Genomic DNA, 13,348 nt, shown 5'->3' with positions numbered 1-13,348 from the left:
GTAAGCAATGCCACGGGCCATCTATTGCTTATAAATAGTAAACATACATAAGAGAGTGATTTCCAGGCTGAAATTTGTGATTTAGATGTAGTTAGGAACTATGGGGGTTAAATTGGTTCACCCCAAAAACGGGCACAGGCATCGCATTGTGTGATTTAACCTGTGCTTGGTTGGCCCATCGTAGGTAGGACGAGACATTCGTGCTACCACAGAACTTACCTCATGCATTCCTTGTCACTACGATTCCATGACATTTGCACTTTCCACCAGCAGGGGAAGCCCGAATCTCTTAAAGGCAGACTGTCTCTCTGCCAGCCTACCAAAATCTCTTAAAGGTAGCCGATACCTGTTATTTGCTAAAAAAATAACAGCCTGCTGTCTGCATGGAGTCTGAATGGAGATCAGACATCGCACACATAAAACACAGATGCAGGTCCAGTCCCCATGTTTACAAACAGATGAGTTATGTTAAAACATTGAATAAAGGTTGCACACTACTAAATCCCACATCCTCCAACCTGTATGCCAGACTTCACCAATCTGCAGGTCTGAGTTAGTACCAGGCCTGCAAGAGTGTGTGCACCAAGGTTCTCTGACGATGGACTAGAGGTCCTGGTGAAAGAGGTGAACAGAAGGAGGGGCATTTTATATCTGTGGGGGGGGCGCGCAAGAGACCCTCCAGACATATGCTCAAAAGGCAGCGGGAGGCAGTAGGGGATGCAGTTAATGCCAGGCACATAGCACCACGAACATGGATGCAGTAAAGGAAGAAGTTCAATGCTTTGACACGAGTTGTCAAGGTGAGTGAGGTCAACTGTCAAGTGTCATTACCTACCAACTGCACCACTAGCCGCATCCACTGCTCCACACGCTACACCCCCATTATCCATCTACCAACAAACACTTTTAATCAGTACTCAACTCTTCCAATCGGATGCTTCCTCTCACCCTTGCACGTTACCACAGTTGCAAGCCACACACCCACAATTCACAGGCCACACACACTGGCAGCTATTCAACCATGACGGGCACATCACCCAGACACAGGTCCCGTTTTCGTGCAGGAGAAGGTGGCGCATAACAGGCGGCAGCAAGTGGCAGTGGCATTTAGCCTCTTGAACCTGTTCCACCATTCATTGAGATCATGGTTGATCTGTGACCTAACTCCATATACCTGCCTTAGCCCCATATCCCTTAATACCCTTGGTTTACAGAAATCTATCAATCTCAGATTTAAAATTCACAATTGAGCTAGCATTAACTGCCGCCTGCAGAAGAGCATTCCAAACTTCTCCCACCCTTTGCGTATAGAAGCTAACTTTACTCCTGCATGACCCCGCTCTAAAAGTTAGGCTATGTCCCCTAGTCCTGGTATTCAAGTATAGGAGACCTCCAAAAACAGTTACAAGTGCGTCAGCAGCCAGAGGCAATAATCCAGCAATTAACCTGTAAATCCTTCATGATCCCTTTAAATAGCGCTGGTGGGTGGTCCTCCAGGCACACTAAGACATGTTCAGATGGTCGTGGTTAAGTCAGTGCGTTGAGTGGAGCGTTACTCACCATTTTGGTACTTATCACTTTAAATCAGCGTTGCACACTGATCGTATGCATTTTCTCTTTACTTTACATGCTGCCGGCATTCGTTACTTGCGCATGCGCTAAACCCCTTACCAAGATGGCGTCCGGCGCACGTCACGCTAGACGGCCCAATTTCTAGCCAAATGTGTGTCATGTTTTGATTTATATAATGTTATCTGAACCTATTGATGGGAATATTGCACTGCAATCAGCAATTGCATTTATATCCGTGTATTTGTAAGCTGATCAGAATCAATACATGTGCCTTTTTGAATTTTTAAAACTCCAAGGAGAAATTCTTAGACTCCATTACACTATCATATGGCAGAATCATATCAAATTATTGCAATGTGATCAGTTCTTGGCCAAAACAGCATTTAATGTAGGATCAAAATGATACGTAAATAGTTTTTCTAACATTGCCTAAATTCCAACAGTAAATTGTAAAATGTTTCCAGTGCTGTAGCAAACAAAATGAAGGATTATTGTAACATGTTTAATATTTTGTGTCTTATTCAGGATATTGCCATACTTAAGAGAGGTGTAGAATCTAACACACAGTCTCTGAAAGCAGACTATGGAATGAAACTGCAGGAGCAATCCTTAGTACTATATAAAAGGATGAATGACCACACTTCTTATCTTAAAGATATGTATCTACGGGTAATAATTACTTTTGATTTCCTTTGTTAGACTATTATGAATATTCTAGTATATTTTGTGTTTATGGGGTGAGGGCAAGAAGTTGATTTCAGCATAAATCATGCTGCAGTCTTCATTTTTACCATTTTAAAAAATTTGTTCATGGGATGTGGGCATCGCTGGTGAGGCCGGCATTTATTGCCCATCCCTAATTGCCATTGAGAAGGTGGTGGTAAGCCGCCACCTTGAACCGCTGCAGTCCGTGTGGTGAAGGTTCTCCCACAGTGCTGTTTGGAAGGGAGTTCCAGGATTTTGACCCAGTGACTATGAAGGAACGGCGATATATTTCCAAGTCGGGATGGTGTGTGACTTGGAGGGGAATGTGCAGGTGGTGTTGTTCCCATGTGCCTGCTGCTCTTGTCCTTCTAGGTGGTAGAGGTCGCAGGTTTGGGAGGTGCTGTCGAAGAAGCCTTGGCGAGTTGCTGCAGTGCATCCTGTGGATGGTACACACTGCAGCCACTGTGCTCCGGTGGTGAAGGGAGTGAATGTTTAGGGTGGTGGATGGGGTGCCAATCAAGTGGGCTGCTTTGTCCTGGATGGTGTCGAGCTTCTTGAGTGTTGTTGGAGCTGCACTCATCCAGGCAAGTGGAGAGTATTCCATCACACTCTTGACTTGTGCCTTGTAGATGGTGGAAAGCTTTGGGGAGTCAGGAGGTGAGTTACTCGCCGCAGAATACCCAGCCTTTGACCTGCTCTTGTAGCCACAGTATTTATATGGCTGGTCCAGTTAAGTTTCTGGTCAATGGTGACCCCCAGGATGTTGATGGTGGGGGATTCGGCGATGGTAATGCCGTTAAATGTCAAGGGGAGGTGGTTAGATCCTCTCTTGTTGGAGATGGTCATTGCCTGGCACTTACCTGGTGTGAATGTTACTTGCCACTTATAAGCCCAAGCCTGGATGTTGTCCAGGTCTTGCTGCATGCGGGCACAGACTGCTTCATTATCTGAGGGGTTGCGAATGGAACTGAACACTGTGCAATCATCAGCGAACATCCCCATTTCTGACCTTATGATGGAGGGAAGGTCATTGATGAAGCAGCTGAAGATGGTTGGGCTTAGGACACTGCCCTGAGGAACTCCTGCAGCAATGCCCTGGAGCTGAGATGATAGGCCTCCAACAACCACTACCATCGTATAGTAGATAGATGCATGGATAACTATTGAGCTGAAACAGATAAGCTTTTGCTCAGGATTTGGGCTTTCACAATAAATGCCCACTTTCTCAGTCAATAGGTTATCAAATCCTTGTTTTCTTGTTGACTAATACAAATTTATTGCTTAATGACTGGATTAGTACAATGTACATTGTGTGAAATAATAGTTCTTAGTTTGATATGGTTTAATTTATTGACTACTTTGTGCCTATAAACTTCTGCTGTTGAAATCTGAAGATCTGTAACTGTAAGCAAAAACCCAACATGACTTTCCTCTATGGGCGCAATTAATAATTTCACATTCTTTGCTATTGCATGTGTGTGAAAAATCAGCATGATTTAATATATGTGAAATAGTTCTTAACATCTGACGGCAGTATATGGCATTCCAGAATTCATTTAAAGGCAAATTTTGAGGTGAGTTTAGTGACACAACATTTGGTTAACTAATGAGTGGTAATACTTAGATTCTCCCTAGTGATTCACTAAATTTATGCTTCTGAATTCCAGTGTGGGCTATGCTGTCTGAGAGAGATGCTAACTGGAGTTGAGTATGTAGGAACTAATTAAAATTTCAGATCGTCAACAAGTAATACTATTATGCACCTGGTGTGGCTGGATCAAGAATGCCAGTGGCAGAAGCTGGAAATGAGTCACTTCTGTGATTTTTTTTTTGGGAGTGGTGCATGGTAGGATTAGGGTTGTGGGGGGGCGGGGAAGAGGAGAGAGAGAAAATGACTAACCAAAATAGATTGGGAAGGATGATAAAAATGCCTTTTATATTCTACTGAGACATGCACACTGAGAAAACAAACTGCTTCTTACTAGTAATAATGAACTTGCGACATCCTTTCACTTGTACATGAGCACATTAGGAGGTAGAATTTCCATAGGGTTTCCCCAATATCCCACCATAACTCTCGTGGAAACCCCAGAGAAATGGCGTAAATGGTCATTTAACACCATTTCTCTGAGCTTTCCGCTGATCTTCCAAAGAGCCCCTGTACAAATTCCAGGCACAGAACTTTCTCACCATTATACAATTTTGAGGTGTGTATCTTTCACATTGGTGGCAAAGCTCTCCATCAGGGGAAGATACAGAGCAGAGATAAAGCAACTTCTCAGGAAGGGAGGGAAAAAGAGCTGCTGGTGGCTGACCCCATCTCATGTATATCCTAGTGATTTGCATGCAATGGGGTTATCTGCCACCCAGAAAATCTGGCCAAGTGTGAAAGGATGAGAGAGAGCAATTTTTTTGGAATATTTAAAAATAATCTCTGTAGCAGAAGACGTATAGTAACAACAATATAAAATGTCATTCTGCTTAACTTGTTCATAGTGTTCCATACCAGAAGGACCAACATTGTATAAGCATCCAATCAGATCTATCCAAACTAAAGTTTACAATAGCAATAAATTATTTCAAGCCTTACTATAACATTCCTTCTGTAAGGAGAAAGTGGAAGCAAATTAGAAAACCAGCATCATTTGTATACTTCTGTGATGTGAAGTTTGCTATCTCACTTAATGATTCAAATTAATATGATTATGATTGAATAATACTATTTCTTTAAGAACATAAGAACATAAGAAATAGGAGCAGGAGTAGGCCAATCGGCCCCTCGAGCCTGCTCCGCCATTCAATAAGATCATGGCTGATCTGATCCTAACCTCAAATCTAAAGAACACAAGAAGTAGGAGCAAGACCCAGCCACTCAGCCCCTGGGCCCGCTCCGCCACCCACAGGGACTTGACCGATCCGAACTCAGCTTCATGTCCAATTTCCTGCCCGCTCCCCATAACCCCTAATTCCCTTTACTTCTGTTTTAAATTTATGTAATGATGTAGCTATTAACTATCTTGGACTATTGTTGGATCTGCACTTAAGGCTCAAAATTATTTGTTTTTTAACTAGTCAATCTCCTGTGGTGTTCCTCACGGGTAGTCAAGACTAATTCAAATTTTTCAGGTCAAGTGGAGTTACAGTGAGGAGGATAATGGAACTAATGGGAGGGGGGGGAGGAGGAAGAAAATAGGAGTGAGGGAGATGGGAAGGGGATTGGGCAGGAGATGAGGGAGAAGACAGTGGAGGGGGGGAAATGGGGAGAGGAAGAGAGTGCTGAGAAAGAGGAATTCAAATCAGCAGAAAATTGAGGCCATTAAACAGCCAAACATCAGGTAAGGAAAAATACACCCATTGTGGGGGAGGGAATGCTGTGGATGAGAAATGCAGTAGTGGAGGATGTGGCTGTAAAAGGGGAAATTAAGTGGTGTAGGATTAGCCTGTAAGGGGCAACTGCCGAGTTAGCCTGCTGAGTTGTTCAGGTTGGTGGGGGGGTTTGAGGGTCGAAAACTTGCTCAGTGGGTAGGGCGTTGAGGGTTGAAATCAAGCTCAGAGTGTGGGGAGGAGTATGTGGACCTAATTCTTAGTGTGTGAAGCGAGGCTTTGAGGGATAGATTTCTCAGTGGTGGAGGGGTTGTCGGCCGCAAACCTGCTCAATTTGTTGGGGGGGCTCAGTGGGTGGTTGGAGGATAAAGGCTGAAATCTTGGTGGAGTCACAGTCTGAATTCTTGCTCAGCGGTAGAACACATGAATTGGGTAAACATCCTGTTTTTATATCCTCATTGTACAAAAAAGAATGAGTTACTTCTTTACTGTAACTGATCTTGCTGAATTAACCTGGACACCAACATCATTCCAAAAAAACTTTATTTTTTGTATTTTGGACAATATGTTGCAGCATAAATGCAATTGTACAGACATCTGCTTGTGCATATAAATTTAGATAAACATATTTGAATCATCAAGGACAATATAGGTCAATTATTTAACTTTAAAAATCTGTCCTTTGCAGGCTGTTGTATTTAATTTTTAATCCTGTGTGCACCAAGATTGTTTTGGTTTTAAGAAATGTGCGATGGGGAGAAACTGGGGTAGTGCAGTGGATTGGTACACTGATTTCTCTCTTCTGGGCCTTATGTATGAATACTAATAGTATGCAATTCTCTTCTTTCTGTTGTTTCGAGGAGTCCTGTGTGAAGTGTCATCTCAGTTTATAGTGGGCATAAGTCCACAACATAAAGCTGCCCATAACTTGTCAAAAATTGGCACTGTATCTTAGGCCATAAGGATGATGGTGTGTGAAGTGGAAAATAGGAGAAGGAGCTTTATATTCCACTTACTTTAGTATTGCAAAGTATGTGGTGTTACTAGCGTGCGCTATGAAAAGAGATGGTGTTGGCCTGTGCCTCTGACAACATTGTCACTTCTGGCTACATAAACACTTGACAACAGTGATGGTCATGTTTTGTTTTGGCAATGGCTGGCTGAACTGTTTTGCTTCACTGAGGGTGATATTTCTCAACTGTTATAAATCTGTGACTGTGCTGAAGCTGTGTACATTGATCTTTTTTAAATAAAACTTGCATGGAGGGAAAAATGCAAATATATTCATAAGATTCTGTATTTATATTTGATTTATTTGTATGTAGTAAGGGGAAAGTACTGTCTTTGAAGTCGTCCTATTGCACTTTATGTTAACCAAAGCTCATTGTATTAACTAGTTTGTTTTAATTGTTGCAGAAAATTGAGGTTCTTCGCAATAGTTTCAGACAGCAACTTGCTGATGCAATAGCGATGATCAATGCTGAATGCAAGGTTAGTATTACTGAATTTGTTTATATTTACTTTTAATATTGGCACCAAAAAGGATGCTGGAAATGATCAACAGATTTGAGGATGAACATTTTTTAAATCTGCCTCATTTATGCATAATCTGATTTTTCTATTCCTTATATTTTATGAATCTTAAAAATCTTCAGTTCTGATAGCTAGCTGTCTTTCTTTTTCACTCTGTGCATCTGTGTTTGATTTTTTTTTTGTCCTATACATCTTTCTTTCTTTGGCAGGGTGGGGGAGGAGAGGGCACACAATACTCTGAATTACAGGCATTAAGGCATTTAGACAGTTGTGTGGTATTAAATGCCTCCTTCACTTATCACCCAACCAGGTGCAGTGCAATTTCAAAAGTGCTTATTGCACATGTTGCACCATGTGTCAGTGTGATGGGAAAATCATTGGCCCAGATTTTCCTGGGACTTGTGCCAATGTAATGTTGTAGGGACCCTTGAACACGTGAAAGAAAGAGGAAATTATGGAGTAAATGACATCCGTGATTAATTATGCCACTCCATATTTTCCTGGAATTTTATATTGCTCCACCGTTACCCTTGCCGAAAAGTTAGAAGGTAATTATCAGAGCTCCGCCTCCATTAAAATCAATGACGATCGCGATTTTCCTGCACCTAAGGCTATTTTTACACAGCTGCCGCTTAGATGGAAAAATAATAGTGCTGGTGACCTGGCAGTGGATTGATTAATTGACTGAGAAGAGGGTTCATATGAAAATGCTCAACATTTATAAATTAGAAAAGCCAATTTCATGTGAAGTTACATTCAGAAAGAGGGAGAATACGGACCGTCCGTGTTCGAAATTAATATTTTAATCACCCATGAACACTCACTGATGGATTTGGATTGCTATTATGCCGTCGTTTCTTGGAGAAAACTAATAGAAATGGCTTCCGATAACATTGCGTTAATAGTTGGTTGGCTGAACGCTGCATGTATTAAACTACAGTAAATCATTTAGATTATAAAATACGGATTTAGAAGTTTAAGTTTTACAGTTCAAATATTCGCCATTTCAACATGCTTTGCTAAATTTAATCCATTTGGACCCTATAGCCAATGAGTCTGTAAGGGCAGTAGCAAAGAATGAAACAAAACAGGATGCTTCTTTCAATTTATCCCGATTATACTTTAGTGACAAACAGCAGACTCATCCAATTTAATTTAAGGCACATACAAAGGTTTTTACACAGACAGACGACGACAACAACAACTTTTGTTATAGCGCTTGTAAAGTAGTAAAACACGTCAAGGCACTTCACAAGAGCGTAATCTGACAACAAAAATTGACTCTGAGCCAAAGAAGGAGACATTAGGACAGGTGTCCCAAAGCTTAGTCAAAGAGGAAGGTTTTAAGGAGCGTCTTAAAGGAGGAGAGAAAGGTAGAGAGGTTTAGGGAGGGAATTCCGGAGCCGGGGACCTTGACAGCTGAAGGCACAGTTACCAATGGTAGGGTAAAGGAAGTCGGGGATGCACAAGAGGTCAGAATTGGAGGAACACAGAGTTCTTGGAGGATTGTAGGGCTGGGGTTAGTTAGAGATAGGGAGGGGCGAGGCCATGGAGGAATTTGAACACAAGGCTGAGAATTTTAAACGTGAGGCATTGGTGGACCGGGATCCAATGTAGGTCAGCAAGCACAGGAGTGATACATGAATGGGATTTGGTGCGAATTAGAATATGGACAGCAGAGTTTTGGATGAGCTGAAGTTTATGGAAGGTGAAAGCTGGGAGGCCAGCGAGAAGAGCATTGGAATAGTCGAGTCTGGAGGTAACAAAAGTATGGATGAGGATTTCAGCAGCAGATGGGCTGAGGCAGGGGCAGAAATGGGCGATATTATGGAGGTAGAAGCAGGCAGTCTTAGCAATGGAGAGAATATGGGGTCAGAAGCTCAGCTCAGGGTCAAATAGGACGTCGAGGTTGGGAACAGTTTGGTTCAGCCTGAGACGTTGGCGAGGGAGGGGGATGGCATCGATGGCTAGGGAACAGAGTTTTTGGTGGGGGCTGAAGAAAATGGCTTCGGTCTTCCCAGTGTTTAATTGCAGGAAATTTCTGATCATCAGCATGAGCTCTGCAGCATGACAACACGACAGTGGAGGGATCAAGAGAGGTGGTGGTGTGGTAGAGCTGGGTGTCATCGGCGTATATGTAGAAACTGACATTGTGTTTTCGGATGATGTTGCCAAGGGGCAGCAAGTAGATGAGAAATAGGAGGTAGGCCAAGGATAGATGCAAAGATAGGGACTCTAGAGGTAATGATGTGGGAGCGGGAAGAAAAACCATTGCAGGAGATTCTCTGGCTACGACTGAATAGATAAGAATGGAACCAGGCAGGGGAAGTCCCACTCAGCTGGACAGTGGAGTTGGAGAAGGATGGTGTGATCAATTGTGTCAAAGGCTGCAGACAGCTCAAGAAGGATGAGGACGGATAGTTTATCACGGTCACTTGTGACTTTGATAAGGGTTGTTCCAATGCTGTGGCAGGGCTGGAAACCTGATTGGAGAGGTTGAAACATGGAATTGCGGGAAAGATGGGCACTGATTTGGGAGGCGACAACACTTTCAAGGACTTGGGAGAGGAAAGGGAGGTTGGAGATGGGGCAAGGACGGAGGGGTCAAGAGTGGGTTTTTTGACGGGGGAGAATGACTGCAGATTTGAAAGGGAGGGGGATGGTACCAGAGAAGAGGGAACTGTTTACAATATCAGCTACCATGGGGGCCAGGAAAGGAAGTTGGGTGGTCAGCAGTTTAGTGGGAATAGTGTCGAGAGAGCATAGGTGGGTGTCATGGACGAGAGGACATGAGGGGAGATAGGAGAGAAACTAGAGAAGAATGCGAGACGTTATGAGTATGCATAGTAAATGATGAACAATCCAAATCTGTAAATAGCCATTGGCTTCACCACTTCTGATTCGCTGCTATGCTCACATGGCATATTCTAATTAGAAAACTAGTAAAATTTGGAGTAAGTTAGCAATAGCGAGATTGGTGCGCTAGATGGTAAAATTTACGGCATACGCGCCAAACTCATTGTTGCAGGAAAATCTGGGCCAAAATAGTTAGTTCTTCATCTCTCCATGCACATCAGAATGCTATGCATAGTCCTTTGGACTGGCATATTCTAACATCTTAATAAATTGTCTTCCATTATATTGACTTTACTCCACCTAAGTAGCTGAAATCTGAGTGTAATGAGCATGACCACAGCTAATTGGACTTGCATGCCACCCCCCACCCCCAAAAATAATTGTCTCTATTTAGTATTTTCATTCCACTGATGTATGTTAGAATCTGGGAATAGGCATAAATACTTCCAAAGTGTGGCTTAATGTTAATGTTAAAATTAAAGTATGCAGCTTTTAAAATGGGGGGAAAATTTGAAGAATTAATAATGTAAATAGTGTTATTGCCTATGTAGATGTTTGAATTTTAATACAGACCTAAAAATGTCAGCAAAAAATACTTTGGTTTATCATTTAATAAATATGGTTTTCTAAAACAATTGATGCAGTTCATGGCAGTTTATAATAAATGAACAAATCTAAGTGAGAATCTATCATGAACATTCTCTTAGTAATTAAGAATTATTACTCTTTGGGACATTGTGGCTAAGTGTTTGATTAATTATTGTTGCCATCTGTTACAGCAATCTAGATGGATTTGTTGGTGGAGCCAAACAAAGATTAAACTGCAGTACAATATTTACATTTATGGTTCTCTGATATCAAATAAGAGATTGTCGCTGAGTACTAAGTTGTTACACAGGAGACTACTAGTATTTCCAAATGAAATCCTTTTGAAAAGTATGCATTTTCTTCACTTTCTTTCAATGGTTAATTTGGAACGGTGCCAGTAAGGCACTAATTTCACTTCCTCGATCCATAGCGTCTGTGCCCTTCTGTCGCTCAGTCTACTTTCATACTGTTGGGTCCTATTTCTGTAAATATGATTGATATGCAAAATATACAATTAATAGCTTACTCATCTTCCCTCCTGTGACTAGTTCCTTGTCATTGTGTTATAGCTTTAAAACTATTAACTAAAGGTCAGTTGCTTTCTAAACAACAAGGGTGGAAACAGACTAAAAGCAGCATGTGGTTGTCACACAAAAAGCAACTGGATCTGCTTTGCCATCTTGTGGCCAGTTGACAAATGCATTTCTCATGGACTTAGACCCCTGTGATGCCTCTTTGTAATCTTGCATCAGTCTCTGGTAGCTATCTAATGATAAGCTTTAACTTCAGTTCACTGAGCTTTTTAAAAGCTGTTGGTCATTTCTGTAGTCAAACTCTAATCATATAATAAGCCTCAATTAACAATGGATGCATGTATTTTCAAAGTACACATGGTATAATGCTTGTGGAGTTTATTGTTCAAGTGTAAATGCCTATTGATTTTTAACATTTTCTGCATAAAACTTTAAAGTTTACACTGCAATCCAATGAGCATTAAGACTGTTTTAAACTTATTCATCATACAAGGTTATGAATGAAAAAAGTAATTAGAAAACCAATCAAATATAAGTTTAAACTGCAACCAAAGGTTTTTGCAAATATTTTCTTCACTTTTCCTCAGCCCTACTCCCATTTTAAGCTAATTTTTCATTGTTCTTTTAAGATCCCCTTTCCTTCTTTGTACGGCGTACTATTTCTTGATTGAGATGGTGAATACGTGACCTCCTTAAAGGTCTTAGCAAATGGTGCTTTCTAACCAGCCACCAAGAGGTGTGTCACAAAAAGCAACTGTGGCTTCCCTGTTTTTGTTTTTTGTTCCCTAAGATGATCCAAGCCTTTGCTAGATGCCAATTGTTATTGACATGGCTGAGGTAAGGAATCCGCCCATGTTCTGGGGATGTGCACACACAACCTGTAAGCCAATGAACCCGTGTTGCAATGTGTTGGAGCACTTTCTAAACATATTGGACATTGTTTTAAGGATACTGCTTTAAAAAAACAAAAGTGGTAATTCATTAAAGGACCTTTTGAACCTTATGGAATTGTGGCATTGAATTACAGTAAGTAAATATGTAGAATATTGTAACAAGATTTCATAGGAAATGTTCAGGTTGTAACATGAGGAATCTGCATGAACAGACAGTTTTCTTCTGGTATAAGAATGTGAAGAATTATTTCTGCAAGGTTATGTTAATAGATGACGAGCATTTATGAAATCTAATTTTGTGAGTCCATTGTAAACAAACATTTGTTTCTAAATAAGTTATTTTGGGAATGTGATTCAGTGAAATTTTTAGAAACATAGGAACAAGAAAGGCCATTCAGCCCTTCAGCCTGTTCCGCCATTCAGTTAAATCATGGCTGATCTGTATCTTAACTCCATCTACCCACCTTGGTTCCATAAGCCTTAATATCCTTGCCTAACAACAAAAATCTATCAATCTCGGATTTGAAATTTTCAAATGACCTAGCCTCAACAGCTTTTTGGGGGAAGAGTGTCCCAGATTTCCATTACCCTTTGTGTGAAGAAGTTCTTCCTGACACTGCCACTGAACAGCCTAGCTCTAATTTTAAGGTTATGCCCCCTTGTTCTGGACTCCCCCACCGGAGGAAAAAGTTTCTTTCTATCTACCCTATCAATTCCTTTAATCATCTTAATTAGATCACCCCTTAATCTTCTATATACTCAAGGGAATTCAAGCCTAGTGTATGCAACCTATCCTCATAATTTAGAATCATAGAAAGGTTACAGCACGGAAGGACGCCATTTGGCCCATCGAATCCGCGCTGGCTCTATGCAAGAGCAATCCAGCTAGTCCCACTCCCCGCCCTATCCCCGTAGCCCTGCAAATTTTTTCCTTTCAGTACTTATCCAGTTTCCTTTTGAATCTGCCTCCAGCACCCCCTTGGGCAGTGCATTCCAGATCCTAACCACTTGCTGTGTAAAAAAGTTTTTCCCCATGTCACCTTTGGTTCTTTTCCAATCACCTTAAATCTATGTCCTCTAGTTCTTGACCCTTCAGCCAATGGGAACAGTTTCTCTCTCTCCACTCTGTCTAGACCCTTCATGATTTTGAATACCTCTATCAAATGTCCTCGCAACCTTCTCTGTTCCAAGGAGAACAACCCCAACTTCTCCAGTCTATCCACGCAACTAAAATCCCTCATCCCTGGAATCATTCTAGTAAATCTCTCCTGCACCCTCTCTAAGGCCTTCATATCTTTCCTAAAATGCAGTGCCCAGAACTGGACACAATACTCCAGTTTTGGC

At 41.5% G+C, this 13,348-nt stretch overlaps 1 protein-coding gene across 2 annotated transcripts in view; it reads left to right on the top strand.

The window, feature by feature from the left end:
* LOC137334337 (uncharacterized protein C10orf67, mitochondrial-like) overlaps positions 1 to 13,348 on the top strand; it is a 67,906-nt gene that overhangs the window by 11,647 nt on the left and 42,911 nt on the right. For both annotated transcript variants that reach the window (XM_067999050.1, XM_067999040.1), the window contains exons 3-4: positions 2,098 to 2,241; positions 7,018 to 7,092. In XM_067999050.1, coding sequence (XP_067855151.1) covers positions 2,098 to 2,241; positions 7,018 to 7,092 — 219 coding nt within the window. The remainder of the gene's footprint in view (positions 1 to 2,097; positions 2,242 to 7,017; positions 7,093 to 13,348) is intronic.

The sequence above is a fragment of the Heptranchias perlo genome, chromosome 2, assembly GCF_035084215.1.
Source record: "Heptranchias perlo isolate sHepPer1 chromosome 2, sHepPer1.hap1, whole genome shotgun sequence".
Classification (NCBI taxonomy): domain Eukaryota; kingdom Metazoa; phylum Chordata; class Chondrichthyes; order Hexanchiformes; family Hexanchidae; genus Heptranchias; species Heptranchias perlo.
The sequence above is the reverse complement of the archived record's forward strand: the minus strand, read 5'-3'. Positions and strand labels throughout refer to the sequence as shown.